The sequence below is a fragment of the Microcaecilia unicolor genome, chromosome 1 (assembly GCF_901765095.1).
Source record: "Microcaecilia unicolor chromosome 1, aMicUni1.1, whole genome shotgun sequence".
In the NCBI taxonomy this organism is placed as follows: Eukaryota; Metazoa; Chordata; class Amphibia; order Gymnophiona; family Siphonopidae; genus Microcaecilia; species Microcaecilia unicolor.
Genome location: NC_044031.1, coordinates 67,351,116 through 67,372,241, shown reverse-complemented (window position 1 = coordinate 67,372,241; position 21,126 = coordinate 67,351,116). Strand labels below are relative to the sequence as shown.

General features: G+C 41.0%; 1 protein-coding gene across 3 annotated transcripts in view; it reads right to left on the bottom strand.

The window, feature by feature from the left end:
* Positions 1–16,309: 16,309 nt before the first annotated feature.
* LOC115466700 (sodium channel protein type 5 subunit alpha-like) overlaps positions 16,310–21,126 on the bottom strand; it is an 858,490-nt gene continuing 853,673 nt past the window's right edge. For 2 of the 3 annotated variants that reach the window (XM_030198143.1, XM_030198128.1), the window contains one exon: positions 16,310–17,962. In XM_030198143.1, coding sequence (XP_030054003.1) covers positions 16,728–17,962 — 1,235 coding nt within the window. In that variant the 3' untranslated portion in view covers positions 16,310–16,727. The remainder of the gene's footprint in view (positions 17,963–21,126) is intronic. The other variant, XM_030198135.1, reaches the window with a different exon arrangement.

Sequence of the window (21,126 nt, the reverse complement as noted above, 5' to 3'; positions counted from 1 at the left end):
ATTAGAAAAGGTTCAAAGAAGAGCAACTAAAATGATAAAGGGGATGGAACTCCTCTCGTATGAGGAAAGGCTAAAGAGGTTAGGGCTCTTCAGCTTGGAACAGAGATGGCTGAGGGGAGATATGATCGAGGTCTACAAAATCCTGAGTGGTGTAGGACGAGCAGAAGTAAATTGATTTTTTACTCATTCTAAAAGTACAAATACTAGGGGACACTCGAGGAAGTTAAATGGAAATACTTTTAAAACAAATAAGAGAAAATATTTTTTCACTCACTCAATGAATAGCTAAGCTCTGGAACTCTTTGCCAGAAGAAGTGGTAACAGTGGTTATCATATCTGGATTTAAAAATGGTTTGGACAAATTCCTGGAAGAAAAGTCTATAGTCTGCTATTGAGACAGACAAGGGAAGCAACTGCTTGTCCTGGGGCTTTGTAGTGAGCAAGTGCAAGGTGATGCATGTGGGAAAAAAGAACCCAAATTATAGCTACGTCATGCAAGGTTCCACGTTAGGAGTTAAGGACCAAGAAAGGGATCTGGGTGTCTTCGTCGTTAATACACTGAAACCTTCTGCTCAGTGTGCTGCTGCGGCTAGGAAAGCGAATAGAATGTTGGGTATTATTAGGAAAGTTATGGAAAACAGGTGTGAGGATGTTATAATGCCGTTGTATCGCTCCATGATGTGACCGCACCTTGAGTATTGTGTTCAATTCTGGTCGCCGCATCTCAAGAAAGATATAGTAGAATTGGAAAAGGTGCAGCGAAGGGCGACTAAAATGATAGTGGGGATGGGACGACTTCCCTATGAAGAAAGATTAAGGAGGCTAGGGCTTTTCAGCTTGGAGAAGAGAAGGCTGAGGGGAGACATGATAGAGGTATATAAAATAATGAGTGGAGTGGAACAGGTGGATGTGAAGCGTCTGTTCACGCTTTCCAAAAATACTAGGACTAGGGGGCATGCGATGAAACTAGTGTAGTAAATTTAAAACAAATCAGAGAAATGTTTCTTCACCCAACGCATAATTAAACTCTGGAATTCGTTGCCGGAGAACGTGGTGAAGGCGGTTAGCTTGGCAGAGTTTAAAAAGGGGTTAGACGGTTTCCTACAGGACAAGTCCATAAACCACTACTAAATGGACTTGGGAAAAATCCACAATTCCAGGAATAACATGTATAGAATGTTTGTACGTTTTGGAAGCTTGCCAGGTGCCCTTGGCCTGGATTGGCCGCTGTCGTGGACAGGATGCTGGGCTCGATGGACCCTTGGTCTTTTCCCAGTGTGGCATTACTTATGTACTTATGTAAGGAGTGTTGCCACGATTTGGGTTTCTGCCAGGTACTTGTGACCTGGCTTGGCCACTGTTTGGAAAATAGAATGCTGGGCTAGATAGACCATTGGCCTGACCCAGTATGGCTACTCTTATGTTCTAAAGCCCCTCAACAGAGAGGTATTACCTCCAGAAGTAGCAACCTCCACTCCAACAACCTGTGGCATAGATCTTCCTTCAGTCAACATAATCCTGAAGGACTCCTGCATGGCTACCCCTTCTTGGTTACGGTGCTCACCAACCACTCAGGAAAGAGTCTCCATGTCCAAAGCTGCCGGATTTGGGGGGGGGGGGGTCAGCCTCTATTCCAATCTAAGTGACACAAGATCAATGCTGAGGTTTGCTAATTCACTTGTCACTCCCCCATAGTAGATTTAGATTGTAAGCTCTTTAGAGCAGGGACTGTCTTCTTCATGTACAATTGTAAAGCGCTGCGTATGACTGGTAGCACTATAGAAGTGATTTATAGTAGTAGTAGTAGGCACCACTGCTCCATCTCACTTATAAACATTTGTGTATGCATGGGTAGATAAAAATAGACGGTATATATATTGGGTTAATGATGTGCTAAATGCTTCACACTTCAAACAGAATGCTATAATTTAAAAATAAACAGAAAACACATTTGCTACTATTTAAATTATATATATATATATATATATATTAGCAGAGTAGCCCCCATCTTGCTGGCCTGGGAGACAGGAGTCAGGGAGACAGAACGGGGAGGCTAAGGTGTGCTGGAATTTAGAATAGGGACCTATTCCTGACTTCATATTTTTATCTACCCACGTATACAGAAATGTTTGTAAATCAGATGGAGAAGCAGTGGAACCTAAGAAGGCAAACAGGGTTTCTCTCCTAGCAAGATATTTTATCCTATGTTGAAACTTTTTTTTTTTTTGCTGCCGGAGTTGAGCTCCTCTTCCAGAGATGCCAAGGTTGGCCTATCCCAAAGCTCGAATGTTAGAGTTTTAAGGCCAATGAGTGAGATTTCTCTCATTGGCCTCTGCCAAGTCTTAAACCAGCTCTAGCATATGTACATTCCAAAATATTCTAATCAATAAATAGAAAAGAAAAAAAAAAAAGAAAAACCTTTTTGTACCTTTGTTGTCTGGTAATTTTACTTTTCTAATCATGTTGGTCCCAGTCTCTGGTCTTCTCTGAGTCCCACCACATGGGTCCAGTTATTTATCCTTCTTCCCTGCAGATCCCCCTGTCATCTATTTGCTCTCCCCCTCCCCCACTTGTGGTGGGTATAGTATGGTATTGGTATGGTATGGCAGCTCTCTCCCTTCCTTGCCCTCCTTTCCCTCCCCTTGTGGTATAAGTACATAAGTACATAAGCACAGCCATACTAGGAAAAGACCAAGGGTCCATCAAGCCCAGCATCCTGTCTCCGACAGTGGCCTATCCAGGCTTCAAGAACCTGGCAACCCCTCCACCCAAAAAAAACCCAACTTAATTCTTAATAATGTTCAGTGGACATTTCCCTCAGGAATCTGTCCAAACCCCCTTTAAATTCTCTAAGGCCAGCTGCTGTCAATACATTTTCCGGCAACGAGTTCCAGAGTCTGACTACACGCTGAGCATGGCATTGGTAGTTCAATTCTTTCCCTTCGTTCTACTCCCTTACCCTCATGGTATAGTATGACTGGTAAGTCCTTTCCCTCCCCTCCCCTCCCCTCCAGTGCAGTAAGACAGCACTCTTCCTTTCCCAGTTCAGCAACACTCACTCTCTCTCTCTTGCTCTACCCCCACCCCCATTCCTTTAAGTATCTCACCTTAAGAACATGAGAATAGCCATACTGGGTCAGACCAATTGTCCATCTAGCCCAGTATCTTGTTTCCAACATTGGATTTATTTTCTTTTTAATTTTAGCTGGTTCTATAGCACGGTATCAAAAATGTTTTTTTTTTCTGGCTGATGCCAATGATGCTGATTAACATAATAATAATAATAATAGCTGTCATCTGTAGTGCCTTCCAAGTTCCAGTGAAATTGGATTGTCTAGAAAAAAATAAGTGATTCTTTGAATCACCACAATGAGCTGACATATAGTACTTCTGATTTCATATTACTGATGCTTAATGACCCCTAATGCATAAACACTGCCTGTTTTCAGCACTGCTGCTACTGCCTGAGACACTTAAAGGACCTGAGAGAGAGAGTGTGTTGCCACCGGGAAGGGAGATTGCTGCCTTACTGTGAGGGGAAGGAGAAAGAAATCATCAATGCTGGCGAAAAGGGCCCAATGCATGTGACATGGCAGGTCTGCTCTTCCGGGACCAAAGGGTGCCATGGGTAAGGTACCATATTTGCAGAGACAAAAAAGGGCACAAAATTCCCTCTCTCCATCCTGCCCCCCCCCCCCCAAACACCATCCCTAGCCTAGGCTCCAGCCCCCAGAAATCTTCCAATTCCTCAGCTCAGGAACACAGTCTCTCTAAATTGAGATGGCTGTGCCTGAACTCCTGGGTCACAATGGTGTCGCTGGGGGGGGGGGGGGGGGGGGGGGGCAGTCAGCAACTTCAAGCTTGTCTCTCCAGTCTGCAGAAGGGGGATGCACCTGGGCCGGCCACAGCTTCCTGCGCTCTGTCTTGGCTGAACCTGCCTGCCTGCAGCCTGGCAATTTAGGCAGCAGCAGTGAGCTGCTGAGCACAAGTACCGGCCTCTCTCTATTGGACTGGACCTTCAACGAATCCTGCAGTAGGCAGCGGTGGATGGCTGTGAGCTGCAGGTAGAGCTCAAACAGCAACAAGTCCTGGTCCTGGCCTCTCTCACACACACATGCATGTCCTCTCTCTGGACCTTGCCAGCTCCTCTCTCCCTCACCTTGCTGGCTGTGATGAAACGCAATGCATGCACTGCACGAGACAGGAAAGGGATCTTTTTGCTGGTGCTGGAGGACTCACATGCATGTGCCAGTACATCAGGTGACCTCTACTATGGTGTGTGCCTACCACTGTGACCTTTACCACACCTGCACTGCCAGAAACTCAGAAATAAAATCAAAAATTTAGAAAAGAGGACATGGTTAGCTCAGGGATTCAGTAACCACTGAAAACGGGGGCTCATTTTCTGACGAACCACAGAAACTCAGGACAGCCATTGTCAGTGAACCAAAACCTGCAGAAAACAGCTTGCCAGGTTGGGCTCGTCACCAGAAACAAAACCAAAAATTAATTTCAGTTGGGCTCTAAGTGAGATGAGAAAAAGAGCAGTCCAACATCTTTGGTTTATGTAGTTGAGAATGCCTTTGTATGATTGATTTCTGTCCTGTCAAGTTTATCTTTTGTAAACCTCTTAGTCCTGGACAAGACAAGCGGTATATCAAATGGTTGTAATAAACATAAACATCTGAAGTTTAAGAATTTTAGTAGGGTGGATTGGTTAGGGACAGATATCTGAACTGTAGTTTTACTCCTTCTGTGTCCTATTTTGGTTCAAATGTCTAAAGGAAGACAAATTGTCATGCTGTTCCTTCCCCACGTATTTCTGTCGCTGCTATGCTAATTGAGTTTGTTTGTTGTCACACTAGCTCTGTTATCCCTTTTTTGAACCTGATGGTAAAACGCTTTAATATTGTTACTGAAAGCTGGTATATTAAATAACCCTAAATAAATAAATAAGGGACACCAGTAAGCCTGAAGCCACTACACTACCCAGAAGTTAAATGGGCATTGGTCAATATTCAGCCCCAGAGTGGAGGAGTGGCCTAGTGGTTAGGGTGGTGGACTCTGGTCCTGGAGAACAGAGTTCAATTCCCACTTCAGGCATGGGCAGCTCCTTGTGACTCTGGGCAAGTCACTTAACCCTCCATTGCCCCAGGTACAAATAAGTACCTGTATATGTAAGCCGCATTGAGCCTGCCATGAGTGGGAAAGCGTGGGGTACAAATGTAACAAAAATAAATATGTCCGGTTAGCTCAGGGGCTAAAGTTAGGACAGATTTTTTGCTATGCTAACTTTATCTGCTCTCTTAAAGAGTTAGTGGTCCGAATATCACTATTAACCAGTTAAGTACTGGCTCTACCCAGGCATTGATCTTGGACCACCCCAATAAGAAGCAGACCGTGCAAGGGCAGTGAGAGATGATATTCAGCAGCACTATCTGGTTGAGTGCCACTAAATATCAGCAGTTAGGCAGGAGCAAGAGATTTAACCAGGCAGGAGGTTCTTTTGTCTGGTTAAATTGCTTTGAAAAATGACCAGTCTGTCTTTAAGTGCATCTCATCTAATATGTATAGCCTCCATCTATGGTATGTTTTGTGGTAATATGAGCGCCAGCAAGGCAGGCAGTCCTCAAAAAATACAGACGAAAGGGCAATGCAATGTCAAAAGGAAAGGCTTTATTCTGTACAAAACAGGAAAGAAATAGGCCTGTTTCCTCGCAGGCTTTTCACTCTCAATAAAGTCCCCTAAACATAATCCTGGAACTTTGCCCCTGACAGGTTCCAAGTTTCAATAAGAACTAATTTTTCCTCTTGGTTCAGGGTTCCTGCACCTTGTCCCAAACACAGGCTTCACAGGGAATGCAGTCACTTCTTAACTTAGGCTCTTACAGTCTCTCTCAAATACACTCCACAGGGTTCGTTAAAATTCACTCTTTTAGCTCTGAGGTTCCAGGAAACTTCTCCTAGCTCACTGAAGCTTGACCTGCTGTCAGTTACAGGATTCTGGGAGTCCTCTACACTCAGGTCTCTCTCTCTCTCTCACTAGGACGTCCTCGACCCATAATCGAAAGAAACAAGGACGTCCCTGACAAACACTTGGATCACTTTACCTGGTCATGTTTTTCTTACAACCAAGGCACAAAAAGGTGCCCGAAATGACCAGATGACCACCGGAGAGAATCGGGGATGACCTCCCCTTACTCCCCCAGTAATCACTAACCCCTCCCATCCTCAAAAAACATCTTTAAAAATATTGATTGCCAGCCTCTATGGCAGCGTCAGATGTCATACTCAGGTCCATCACAGCAGTATGCAGGTCCCTGGAAAAGGACCCAGGCCCACCCCCCCCCCCCCCACCTGTTACGTTTGTGGAGGAAACAGTGAGCCCACCACAAACCCACTGTGCCCACATCTAGGTGCCCTCCACCCATAAGGGCTATGGTAGTGGTGTACAGTTGGGGGTAGTGGATTTTGGGGGGCTCAGCACACAAGGTAAGGGAGCTATGTACCTGGGAGCAATTTATGAAGTCCACTGCAGTGCCCCCTAGGGTGTCCGGTTGGTGTCCTGGCATGTCAGGGGGACCAGTGCACTAAAAATGCTGGCTCCTCCCATGACCAAATGGCTTTCATTTGGTTGTTTCTGAGATGGACGTCCTTGGTTTCCATTATCACCGAAAATCAGAAACAACCAAGTCTAGGGTCGACCATCTCTAAGGATGACCAAATTTCAGGATTTGGATGTCCCTGACCGTTTTATCAAAATGAAAGATGGACATCCATCTTGTTTTGAAAATATGGGTTTCCCCGCCCCTGGATGGGGATGTTTTGCGAGGATGTCCATATCGAAACGAGGGTCCAAGAAAACAAAAAGGCAGACGATCTGCAAACTCCAAAGTGGAAACTGTACAAAGCAGATCGTTGATTTCTGATAGTTCATTATGAACAAAGAGTCTGTGGGATTTTGATGCTATAGATTTTAATGGTATTAATTTATATGTAATTATAGATGTATATACACATATATTTTATGTCACTTGATCTTTTTATGTTACACCTTCCTTTTTTTAAATATTTTTAATAATATTATTTATGTTCGAATTATGCAATTTCTATGTTATCATTCCATGTTTTTTATTTAGATGTTAAGATGCATAATTTATTATTTATTTATTATTTTCTAGCCCCTGAAGCAGCCCAGTAGGGTGAAACACGGCCTGTGTCGGGCTATGATATGTATATGTATATGAGTTTCTGTATACATATTTTAATTCTGTTACATTAATAAAATACATCTCAGTTTATCAACGATCTGCTTTGTACAGTTTCCACATATCGAAACGAGGACATCCCTTTCAATTATGCCCCTCCACGTCATTCACTCCCTCAGATGTTGGTATAGCGAGGTTGACATCAGAGTTACCAACAAAATACTTCCAAAGTCCCTCAAGTCTTTCAAAATATTAATCATATGGGTACAATTTTTGAATAAGATGGAATCCTTCAACAAAGGCTCTAATATAGATCCAATGGCAGATATAATTGTTCCACCATGTGATGAGGTGGGAGATTTATGTATTTTTTTTTTTTGTTACATTTGTACCCCGCGCTTTCCCACTCATGGCAGGCTCAATGCGGCAGGCAATGGAGGGTTAAGTGACTTGCCCGGAGTCACAAGGAGCTGCCTGTGCCAGGAATCAAACTCAGTTGCTCAGTTCCCCAGGACCAAAGTCCACCACCCTAACCACTAGGCCACTCCATTTTGGGAAGAAAGTTAATGGTAAGTGTGAATGGAAGTCATTCTGAGAAAACCCAATTATGTATTTGTTCAAAAATTGCCTCCCCTTGCTATCCCTAGTAAGGAACCAATTGCTTGCTGTAATTCAGGTGTGGGATCACATCAGACTGTCTTATAAAAGGTTGTATCTTCAAGCTGTCTCCTAATCTCAGCAACACAGTCCTTTCTGTTTATAACTACTGTTGCACCTCCTTTATCTGCTGTTACAATAGATGTGTCACTGAGAAGAGTCTGAATAGCTGATTTCTCTTCATTGATCAAGCTTTTTTTTTTTTCAATAACTTAACCAATGAAGAGAAATCAGCTATTCAGTCTCTTTGCAGTGACATATCCATTTCTTTTGTTTCTCTAAGGCACCGATTTAGTGAAGCACCAAACTTTCATAGGTTTGAATGAATGGATGAACATTACCAGGAAGATTCCATTTACTATCTCTTTTTACTATTGATAGATCAACTGAACTTGCTGTCTTATATGAAAAATGGAAACCAAAACATAGATTGACAACGTTTTTCTGTGCAAGTGAATTCTTTTAAGTTTTCTCTTGAAGAATCTGGTGACATTTGATGAAGCTGAAGCTTAGCCTAGTTGAGTCCTTCTTCAATAAAGCTTGCTTTGGTGAACTCCTGTTTGCTCTTCATTCCTTGGATCACCTTTGCTGCCTGTGTTGCATGCTATTTGAAAAGTGATCAAGGATTTTTAATTTTCTTGTAAATTTAAATAACTCTAGTATTGAAGGCATTATAATGTGGCCTTGGCACAAAGGTTATACCTTTATTGAGAACAGAAATCTCATCTTTAAGTGTTCTGTCAGATAGGTTACGTCTTAGGCAGAGTTTATAATCTATGTCAGAACTTGATATCTGTTCTGAAATCAGGTCACACCCCATCTCCCTTACCCTTTCCCTCTTCCTCTGTGTGTGACCTTATTTTTCCCTACAAGTGCTGGATTGTCTATTGTCAAATTCCTGCTCCGTAGCTTTCCCCATCAAAAAACCTGATATGCAACATCAATTTTTGGTGGTGTAATGTATAAAAGATGCAGAGAGAGCAAAAACAATTCCTAATTATTGCTGCTTATCAATGTCAGTTGACTTTTTTTTTTTGTAAAGTCAGATTTCAACCCCCTTGCAGATACACCTTAATCACAGAGCGAGAGTACCATGCAATCATGCCATACACAACTTGATGGAGAAAATACAAGATCTTAAAATGAATCCTATATTGCACAGGCAGCCAATGGAGACGCTTCAAAACAGGAGTAATATGCTCACATCGTGAGAGCCCCATAACAATCCTCACGGCAGCATTCTGCACCATGTGCAGTGCTTTAATTTTCGCAACTGGCATCCCCAGATACAAAGAATTACAATAATCTAACCTCGATATCACCATACTTTGCAGTGCGAAAATCAGAAAATGACAGAATAGGCTTCAGTCGATATAACTAGTTGTACAATAGGGCATTGAAAAAAGTATTTACCATATAATTAATTTTTAAGAATGAGAAGTATCTACTCAGATGAAGATTTAAGTACTCAACCATAAGACCAAGGAGATAGTGGAGTGAAGGAGTGGCCTAGTGGTTAGGGTGGTGGACTTTGGTCCTGAGGAACTGAGTTCAATTCCTGGCACAGGCAGCTCCTTGTGACTCTGGGCAAGTCACTTAACCCTCCATTGCCTGCCGCATTGAGCCTGCCGTGAGTGGGAAAGCGTGGGGTACAAATGTAACAAAATAAATAGAGTTGTTTGTACCCTGCCCTTTTATCATCTATCTAAAGATTTAGGGGTTGAAATTCAAAATGATTTAATGGGCCAGAAATGGTATCCGGTCAGATAAATCTTTTGTTCGGGGCTATCTGGACATATTCAGCAGCACTTAACCGGTTAGTGCCCCAAAAAATGTTTGGTAAGTGCCCAACTCAAAACCATGTTCCAGGGGTGGAGTCAACATTTGTCCATTTAAGTACCGATACTCATTTAACCGGCCAAGGTAACTGCACAAACAAGACTGCAAAAAAGTCAGCCCTATCTTTACGTGTGTCCCATACAGGTTAAAATTTGAATATCGTACTATGGTTTTGCCGGCTCCGTAAATGCGGAAATTCACTACCAGAGACCAGACATGGCTCAGCAATGAATTTCTGGGTATAACGCCAGCAGTGATCAGAAACATGCTGAGCCCTCCTGGCTGAATATTGACCTCATAGTCGATATACTAAAAAAAAAATGGCACATTGTACAAAGTATATAACATTTTTCTGAAAATAATTTTTTATTAACATATAAAAGAGATGGGAATATCAAACACATGGTAGTACCATTTGCATTACCCAGTGAAGGGATCTATGAGAAAATTACTAGTGGGTCATATGTGGCTCCTGCTCTGTATGCCATGTAAATCTGAAAACCAGGTTATTTACCCACCCAGTAATTGGACAAAGAAATGAACTAAGACAATTCCCCAACTGCAAAACAGAGCAGATAGTGTAGTTAGGGAGGTGCTCTTGCAAGCTTTTGTATGCAAGAAAGACCAAAAAACATTTTAAAATAAGGTTGATTGAACACAGCATGCTCTACCAATGGTTTCTCTAATATACCCCTTTTAATAGCACTTCTAGTTTAAAGAAAAATAGTTTTGAAACAAAGTTTTTTTGTACTCTCTATTGCACCCTTGTTGGAGAGGAGGAGATGTTGATTTACTGTTCTTGAAGGAAGAACGAAGGTCCATTTTTAAGTTTATTACTTTCCAACCACATGATCTCAATCGGAAGATGGATCTTTCAGGTTTTCTTTAAATAAGTTTTGTGAAGATGCTAGTAGGCCATTTTTTTCCCAATCATTTGCAGCCACTTTAATTTATGTTATCACTAATATATCTATTTTTAAACTTATGTATTTTTATATATGTATATATAATTTAATTATCATCATTTTAGTTATTTATATATTTACTGCACAGCTTTATGTATGTACATGTGTGTTTTATATATCTTATATTGTTTTACTTATTTATCTTTATTTATTAAACATGAATGGCTTATGATATGCAGCATATAGACAGAACTGGTTAAAATGATTTGTCTTCAATTCTTTTTTTCAATGTATTTGACTGGATTTTCATATCTGTATGCATTGAAGTAGTTGTACTTATGTCTATGATGAGAATGACTTAATTTGAATGCATGCATATCCAATGGAATGCAGAACTGTGTCATTGGAAAATAGAAAATATAGGAGCCATTTTGCAAAGCTGCAGAAAGCACTGGCACGTGACTACTGCAGCAAAAAATAGCATACTATGCGGCGTACTAAAGCATCCCATAGTAATTTGGGGATGTGCGCATGCTACCCTCAGGCTAGGGGTCTGTGGTGGAGAATAGCGTGTTTTGCCCTAATCAGTTACCATGTGGGCATTGCCACGTGCTAACCAATTAGCACAGGTTTAGTACTTGAATCCTTACTGCCTACAAAATAGGTGGAGGTAGGGGCTCTTGCACTAATGGTCACGTGCTAATTGGAAAATTAACATGTGGTCATTAGTAAAAAAAAAAAACATAGGGGCCCTTTTACTAAAGGGTTGCTGCACGGCAATCCTGAACTACTGCTGCCCCAACTTGGCCGCAGGTGGTAGTTCTGCCTCCAGCATGCACCATTTCTGGCGCTGCTGGATTTTTAAAAAAAAAGATACACAGCAGCGGGTTAACACGGGAAATCTTACCGCCACCTCAATGAGTGGCGATACGTGCTTCCCCCTGCATGGCCATATTAAGTACAAGCTTACTGCATGACCATGTGTTTTTTCAGGCTTTTTACTAGTCGCGGTAAAAACGTCCATGGCGCACAACAAAAACAGCCGCTGCTGCTAGTGCAGGGCCCCTTTTAGTACAACTTGGTAAAAGGGCCCCATAGAAAAATTAGCTATTTTACCCTAGGAGTAAAAATGGCCTTAGCAAGCGGGAATGAACCATGTAAGGTTGTACTAAGACTATTTTTTACCGCTGTTTAGTAAAAGGGCTCCTTAGCATTTTCAGCAGTTTTCACATGTGCTTTAATAGCAATTTTGATGCATTTTTATTACCGTGTGTGTTCCTATTCTTACACCATTTTTTAAGGTTATTTCAGTTTTTTCAATTTTTTACAAAATCAGCATTTTCCTAAGTGTAATGTTGATATTTTTGAGTGATCATATATATAACTCATTGAGACTTTTAGGTCATGTTTTTATATAAAGTTTTTTATATGCAACCTTTTTTTTTTTTTTTACTTCTTATTTTTAAAATTTTTTGTTGCAAATACCTTTGATCTTAGATGGGTGCAAATAAACTTGATTAATGCACTAGCAGGCATCCCTACAAAAATGCTGTGTAGGATGAGGAGATACTTCTGGTGAGTCTTATTTATAGACTTTAGTCAATTTAGTCTGAAGCTATCACTATCCACTGATATTGTTTATTTTTCAGATTCACTCAATTCATTACAGTTACTGGAAGGAAGTACATTCTTCTTATTCTTTCTGAGTATGTGCTACATACATTACATTTTACTCATCATTTTTGTTAAAAAATTACTATTAGTTTGAATTAAATTCTGGTTTATGTATGTTTCAATATACTTATATACTTTTGAAATGGATTTTTGTGCTAGCATTTTTTTTTGGGGGGGGGGGGGGGGGGGACAAAAACCACTGGGGGATAAAGGAGGCAATCTCCCCTAATCCCTCTAGTAGAATGCTGCTCAACAGGAATAGTTTGCCAAAACCTAAAGATGCCTAAACAGGTGTTAAATCATGACTTAATTTGTTAGGACATCTACATTAATTCCTCTTCTAAAATGGGGACTTAATATGTATTTTCTAGGCATGCTGTAGTCCCACCCAAAACATGAGCATACCACACCCCCTTGTCATTTGTACACACTTAGGCTTTTGATATACATGTCTCAGCTTTGTAAAATGGCAACATCATGTATGCAATGTAAATGTTTATATGCCGATTTATGCTTATCTTAAAAGTAAACAGTCCTTCTAAAATGACTATGATAATGTCACACACTAGCCCACCCAGTTATTGCTCCAGTTCAGCTAAGGGGCGACTTACAAGTTGGTGTCATTGTGAGTGTTTTTAGCATGCAGAAGCGTGCTTGACATAAGTGACCAGATTTTGGTTGGCCCAACTAAGCAAATATTCAAGCAAAGCTAATTGGCTAGATTTGCCCTAAAATGTGCACAAATATATATTTTGATTCCATAAAAAAACCCACCTCTGGGGCCACTCAGTATTAGAGTGGATAAATCTAACTGAGACCTTACTGTCACCCATTCACTTAGCAGTAAGGTCTCATATGTTAACCGGGTGGTAACCCTCAGAGCACGTACATATTGATTACCACCCAGTTAGCACCGCATGCTGGAAAATGAAATATATTTTCCGATGCACATAGTGGACACACATAAAAAATGAAATTACCGCCCAGGCCACACAGTAGCCGGGCGGTAGTTCTGAACAGGTGCGTGTTGAACACGCATAGGCGCTTACGCAGCTTAGTAAAAGGACTCCCCCAGATATTCAGTGGTACGTACCCAGATAGTGCCCCTGAATATTCAGGCGGACTGCCACAGCACTATCCAGTTAATGTCAGGGCAATCTGGGGGCAGAGTCAGGGTGGAGCCAGCAGTTAACCCATGAACTACTGATATTCAACCGTTGTACCTGAATAGCTATTCAGGTAACTTAGGATAGCAAAAATGGTCTCTTAAGTTAACCAGGTAGCTATCTTCGGGTGGTACCCGAGTGATTCTTGGTGGCCACCCCAGACCTGGATATTCAATGCTGGTACCTAGACAGGGGCAGGCACTGAATATCTGGGTCTCATAGAGGGCCCACTGGTCAGTATTTAAAGGAATGCCGACCATTGCCAGTTGAATATTTTCCCCATCAGTTCCTACACAAAATCATCCTAAGCATCCTGGGGCTGATGCAAGTTTCAGACAACTGGAGGTGAGTTTTCTTGGATGATATGGAAAGAGCACATCTTTTGCTGAAGAATTTAATTCCCTGCAGCTCCTGTAAGGGAAAAATAATTCAGTGCTCAGGCAACCAGAAACTTGTATCACTAGCAGGAGCCAATGTGCTACATATTCAAATATCAAATGAATGTAAAGCAAGGCAGCATGGTTGGACTGCTAAGGAGTTTTTTGTGCATACCTTATACTTCCATTACCTTCTTCCCATGCACATGCTGACTCAAACCCTGATGCATTAACACATTCCCCAACCGTAGCACTATCATTATGGCAACCAACTGTCCAACACCATTGAATCATGCCTTGTCAACATAAAGCAGTATCAATGCTCAACAAAGATCATGAAAACCCAGGTTCAATTATTAGTGTCCTCATGCCACTATTCTATTAGACTGTGTTTCCCCAGAGAAAACTGTATATAAAGGTATAGGGCAACTTGATTCCATGATGCGATCATTATGAAATACATAGCAGATTGTATAAGAAGTGTCTTTGACTGTATCATTTCCTTTAGGAGATTGTCAGTTGGATCCCTTATTGAGACCCTCTATTTTCCTTGTGATGCCCGTGTCAAAGAAACAGCATTTCCCAAATGGCATACCGTGTTTCCACGAAAATAAGACACTGTCTTATATTAATTTTTGCCCCCAAAAATGCACTAGGTCTTATTTTCAGGGACTGTCTTATTTTTCGGGAAAACATCGGGGTTGGCCCGCCCGCCCTCCGTCGCTCTCGGAACTAACCTTAAACGCCTCCTTTCACCTTCGCAGCAAGCAGCTGCACGGCAGGCCACTGCTTCCTTCCGTGTCCCGCCCTCGCCTGATGTAACGTCCGTGAGGGCAGGGCATGGAAGGAAGGAGAGGTCTGCCCTGCTGCTGCTTCCTGCGAAGGTGAAAGGAGGCGTTTAAGGTTAGTTCCGGGAGCGACGGAGTGTGGGTGGGGGCGGCCTTGTCCGGCTCTCGGCGGCCCTGCTTTCAAACAAAAATTTGCTAGGTCTTACTTTCGGGGGAGACCTTATATCTACCAATTCAGGAAAACCTCTACTAGGTCTTACTTTCGGGGAAACAGGGTATGACAATAAAAAATTATGAAACTGTTTTGTAACAGATTTGGAGGTGTAGTAACCAATATGGGCTGCTGTTAAGACTTGTTATTTTACCACTAACTTGTGTTATTTTAGCACAGATCCCATTTTATAAAATGAGATATGGAGGGGCATTTTAGGAAACGACATCCAACTCAGAATGTGGCCGTCCCGGTCAGTACATCACAAAAGGTAGGCTACAGCCTACTTTAAAATACATGTGAGATGGACATCCATGTGCTGGAAACGTCCAGCATGGACATTCATTTTACAAACTGGCATGTCCAAATTATGAATGGTGGCAGAATAAGGGACATTGATGTCTTTGTGGCAGCAGAGAAATGCCCATATTATAAAATGGCCACACAGATGTCTAAATGGAGGAATAGCATCTAGATAAGAGCCAGAGCAGAGATACAGAGATTGCTGGTTCAAGTTCCATTACAGCTTTTTTAAAATTTGTGTTTCTTTTACTTCTTCTTTTTTTTTTTTTAATTACGATCATTCCAGAGACAGATAAATACCTACTGTGACCTCCTTTATCTCCATTCAGTGAAGAACTCCTCAATCAGAGCTCCATTCTGTAACTTGGATATGCCAAATACCATAAATATGGGTATCTTATCTTTTTGAACATGGACATCCCTCCCCCCTTCTGCAATCGAAGCTGGACATCCATCTTTTGGCTCCTCCCTAAGCCCGCCCGAAACACAACCAGACCATGCCCCCTTGCCATATGGACATGCTGTAGTGTTTGATGGCTCGCTCCGTTCAACAAATGCTAAATTGCTCCAATTACCACCCCTGTTATTAGACTAGACACTACATGTGCTACAGGTTTTAACTATATTGGACCTAGACTATGGAATGGTTTACCTACCAACCTATGCTTAGAACCCTCATATGCTAAATTCAAAACTTATTTAAAAACTCACTTTTTTCTACTATCTACCCTTCTCATTCCTGATTCTTTAGTAATCTTTAAATGCATATTGATTTCTATTGTAAACCGCTTTGAAACCATTTTTGGCACAAGGCGGCATATCAAGCTTCTGTAAATAAAAAAAAAAATTTATAAAATGGTATTTGGACCTCCATTTAATATGGGTATCTAAATGCCAATTTTCAGATGTCCAAAACACAAATAGAGCTTCTGAATAAGCACCCTAGTTACTAATAACTAGGGTTAACAGTAAAATAGCATATCTTAATGGTAGCCCACATTGATAACTTCCTCCCTTGGTGTGTGGAGGATAGTAGGCCCTCTGATTTCCATTAGTTTGAACAACATTTTTCTAAGGACTGAATAAGTATTGGTTACCTCCATACCATGGAAAAAGACAACCATTTCCTTAAGTAAAAATGTCAAATATAATAAATTTATGAAAGACAGTTCATAGCATATACAAGGGTAACATTTTTCTATAGCAGCTGTGATATTTCTTTTCTTTTGTCTTGAATACAAGGTCATACATTACCATAACTAAACACATTATTAGGTGTAAGACCTTAAATAAATTTATACAATCAGGTTTTAGCTTCAGAGAGAGATACATTGCATTTACTGTTTTATAGCTCAGCATATAAACAGTACACCATTGTCATAACTGCTGTTATCCTGCATAAAATCTTCATATATAAATATATATCCAAGTTGACATAGGCAGGATCAAAGATTATAAGGTATCAGTTTCTAGTAGTTAACAGTGGAAAACTCCATAGTTGGTTTTGTAACTAATGTTTAATCAGAAAGCTGATTTGATTGAGGTGTAATATCATCACTGCATTCTGTAAACATATTTTAAAGCATTCTGAAAGACAGTTTACACAATAGATTCCTTATCTCTGTCAGGATATAGCTTATAGTCTGTAAGTTCATCACTTTTGCTAGAGTCTGCCATCCTATTCTCGGTAATGTCACTTGTGGCTCTCGTGACACTGTCATAAGATGGAGGAAAAGAGGTGGAGGAAATTGATTCTGCCTTATCTAAATGCCTACCATAGTGTTCATGCATCATAAATGCAATAAGTCCTTCCTTTTCTGGTGCTTCCTCTTCAATGATGTTACAATCACAAGTTCTGTGACGATACAGGAAGGAGGCCTGTTTCATGGAACGATGAAGTAAATGCCTCCTGTAGGCCCTCTGGATTACAGCAGCAGAAACGTGTTCTTGTTTCCGTCTAAGGGTGGTTGTAATTGGTTCATAAGAAATCTTGGAGGGATTAGCAGCCATAAACTTTTCCTCCATCTGTATTTTAAGGGAATCCATTTCCTGAGATTCTCCTAGAACCCTTGTGGTGAAAGCAAATAAAATATCCAGGCAGTGGATTCTGTCTCCACTGACCATGGGAAGGTCCATTGCTATGAGTTTAATCTTGTTTGGTTTTGGTATGCGCAAAGGTTCTGCCAAGGAGTCTGCAAATTCTGAAAGCACTGCATACTGAATGAACTGAGTAGCTTCAGGATCAAACTTTTCCCAGACTTCATAAAACATTTCAAAATCATCCTCACCGAGGGGTTCTGTACTTTCCTCCGTTGCAACACTAAAGTTTTCTAAAATAATGGCTATGTACATGTTTACAACAATAAGAAATGATATAATAATATAGCTGACAAAAAAGAAAATCCCTACTGAGGGGTTTCCACAATCCCCTCTCCCAGAAGGTCCAACAGTCTTATTTGGATCACAATCTGGAGGACCACTGTTTAATATTGGATTCAGGAGACCATCCCAGCCAGCTGATGTTGTAATTTGGAAGAGACAAATCATGCTATTGCCAAAGGTTTCAAAGTTGAACATAGTATCAATCCCGCTTTCCTTCTTTACATAGGCAAAGTTCGCCATACCAAAAATGGCATAAATAAACATGACAAGGAAAAGCAGAAGTCCAATGTTGAACAAAGCAGGAAGTGACATCATTAAGGCAAAAAGGAGAGTTCTGATTCCTTTGGCACCTCGTATAAGGCGAAGGACTCGGCCAATCCGTGCCAAGCGAATGACTCTGAAGAGCGTAGGAGAAACAAAATATTTTTCAATGATGTCCGAAAGTACAACTCCTTCAGAAAAAGAAATAAATAAATTAGTAACAAAATAAGAGAAGAAATAACAATTTATGCTGTCAAGTGAGATATTCTAGTTTGATTCCTGAGCCATGCTTCTGCTCCTTGGGTTTCTTGAGACTGGGAGTGTTACAGAGGTAGTAATTACAGATACTGAAAGGAAAACGTTGCAGCCATTGCACTACAGCATCATCTACTGATCAGGGCACATTTGTAGTAGTTTTCAAACAGCAGAGCAAGACTAAGGATTATCACTATTATGACAGGGTGGCTAAATGTGCAACAAATCGTAAGGTTGCACATGAAAACTTATAGGACCATAGGCTCAATAGCAGCTGGTTCTGACTCAGCTCGTAAACCAAAGCAGCAGGAGAATGCAGACAAAGTAATACAAAGAAGATTTTTGCATTTACACAAACATCCTGATCTTCATCCTCCTAAAATTATAAAGACTTAAGTCTACATAATAATCTTTTTTTTTTAAAGAATAACACATATTTGTAAGAAATACTGAAATAGCCCCATCCCTCAGTTTGCACACACACTTGATGCTTTCATGACATCATAAATAAATGACACTATAGAAAAAATATCTAAATTGGTAAATAGTTGAAAGAAAACACTGACTATACATGAAAACCTGAAAAACAGTCAAAATGTCCTATAAGAACAGAATAACCTTACTTCCACGGGTCAAAAGCAGGGCCTCTGAAGGAAAATTTAAATGGTCAAAAAAAAGCCTACAAAGATCCACAGATAGCAGGAATAGAAAAAAAATTCCATAGTTTGAAGAATAAAGAGATTCTGAAGTTCGTGTTGTAGCATATGGCTGACCAACAGTCAGGAATGAGGAAGCAAAAAAGAGGGTTCCACAGCCGGCACAGAAGAAAACTAGTAAAACTGAAAAATGCAGATTTTGTAGCACAGAACTGGAAACAATCACGTTTCATTACTGGGTATGATGTGCCAATGTTAGAAAAATTGTATATAGAATGTTTGTTTTGCTGGAAGAGCATATGTTGAGAAGTATCTGTTTACGTTTAAATATGTATGTACTAGTTGTAAACTGCCTAGAATGTTTGATAGAACGGTATATAAACTGTAAAATAAATAAATGGCAAAAATGGTAAGCACTGCAACATTGCTGAGCTAAAAAAAACACTGGGAGAATGGTGAAGTTGTGATTACCTGGCATAGATAAAAGAAACTGGACATTGTGGTAAAAGAGAGAGAAAAAAAGACAAGAACAGTACAACAGCACCAGGTGACTATTCTGTACTCCTTATGGAGAAAGAGAAGACCTCAAGTACCAATAAATGCTATCGGAGATCAATACAAATGGCAGACAGACACAGAAACTGTCCCCATTTTATTAGGTGCCACTTAATTTCCACATGCGTCGTACTATGGGGGTCTTTTACTAAGACATAGTGGAATTAGAAAAGGTACAGAGATGGGCGATGAAAATGATAAAGGGGATGGGACATCTTCCCTGTGAGAAAAGGCTGAAATGGCTAGGGATTTTCTGCTTGGAGAAAAGATTGCTGAGGGGAGACATGATAGAGGTATATAAAATAATGAGTGGAGTGGAACGTGTAGACATGAATCGCTTGTTCACTCTTTTCAAAAATACTAGAACTAGGAGGCACGCAATGAAGCTACAAAGTAGTAAATTTAAAACAAATCAGAGAAAATATTTTTTCACTCAATGTGTAATTAAACTCTGGAATTCATTGCCAGAGAATGTGGTAAAAGCAGTTAGCTTAGCGAGGTTTTAAAAAGTTTCAGATAGCTTCCTAAAAAAAAGTCCATAAGCCATTATTAAAATGGAGTGGAGGAGTGGCCTAGTGGTTAGGGTGGTGGACTCTGGTCCTGGGGAACTGAGTTCGATTCCCACTTCAGGCACAGGCAGCTCCTTGTTACTCTGGGCAAGTCACTTAACCCTCCATTGCCCCAAGTACAAATAAGTACCTGTATATGTAAGCCACATTGAGCCTGCCATGAGTGGAAAAGCGCAGGGTACAACCATATTTTCGAAATACAGTTGGGGCCGGCTAAATCGATTGCCAGGTTTAGAGGAGATGGCCGGCTTCATTTTTCAGCCATAATGGAATCCGGGCCCGGCCATCTCAAACCCGGCAAAATGCAAGGCATTTGGTCGTGGGAGGAGCCAGCATTTGTAGTGCACTGGGCCCCCCTCACATGTCAAGTCACCAACCGGGCATCCTAGGGGGCACTTCTAGAAATTTAAAATAAAAAAGCTCCCAGGTGCATAGCTCCCTTACCTTGGGTACTGAGCCCCCCAAATCCTTGCCAAACCCCACTCCCCACAACTCTACACCATTACCATAGCCCTAAGGGTTGAAGGGGGGCACCTACATGTGGGTACAGTGGGTTTGGGGGTTTTTGGAGGGCTCAACTTTAACCACCACAAGTGGAACAGGTAGGGGGGATGGGCCTGGGTCCACCTGCCTGAAGTGCACTGCACCCACTAAATACTGCTCCAGGGACCTGCATACTGCTGTCAGGGAGCTGGTTATGACATTTCAGGCTGGCAAAAAACTTTTTTTTCATTTCTTTTGGGTAGGAGGGGGTTGGTGACCACTGGGAGAGTAGGGGACGTCATCTGGTCAATTGGGGCACTTTTTTTGTTACTTGGACCTAAAAATAAATGGGTCAAGTGCAGCCACTAATTTATTCATCCCTGTGCCTTTGTCCTACCCATCTTGTCTATCTCAAAATGTCTTAACTGCACTCATCCCCTTGGTTGCCTATTAAGATATTTCATTGTGTTGTACTGACATTGTGAGCATCAAATCCATGTTATTTGAATATTCTAATGTGTGCCTATTGAGGTGTTTCATTTGTATTGCTGATATCATGCATATCATATCTATGTTAGATGAATGTTCTACCATGCTGCCTATTATGATACAGGAAACTGGGCTAGAAGGACCATAGTGCAGGGTAGACTTCTACACTATGTGCCCTGAAAATGGCAAGGACAAATCAAGATGAAGTATGCAGATGTAGTATCACATCATACCTTATACTATGAGTTTACCTTATTGGGTAGACTGGACAGACCATACAGGTCTTTATCTTTACTATGTTATGTTATGTTATTATTGGTCTGACCCACTATGGCTATTCTTATGTTC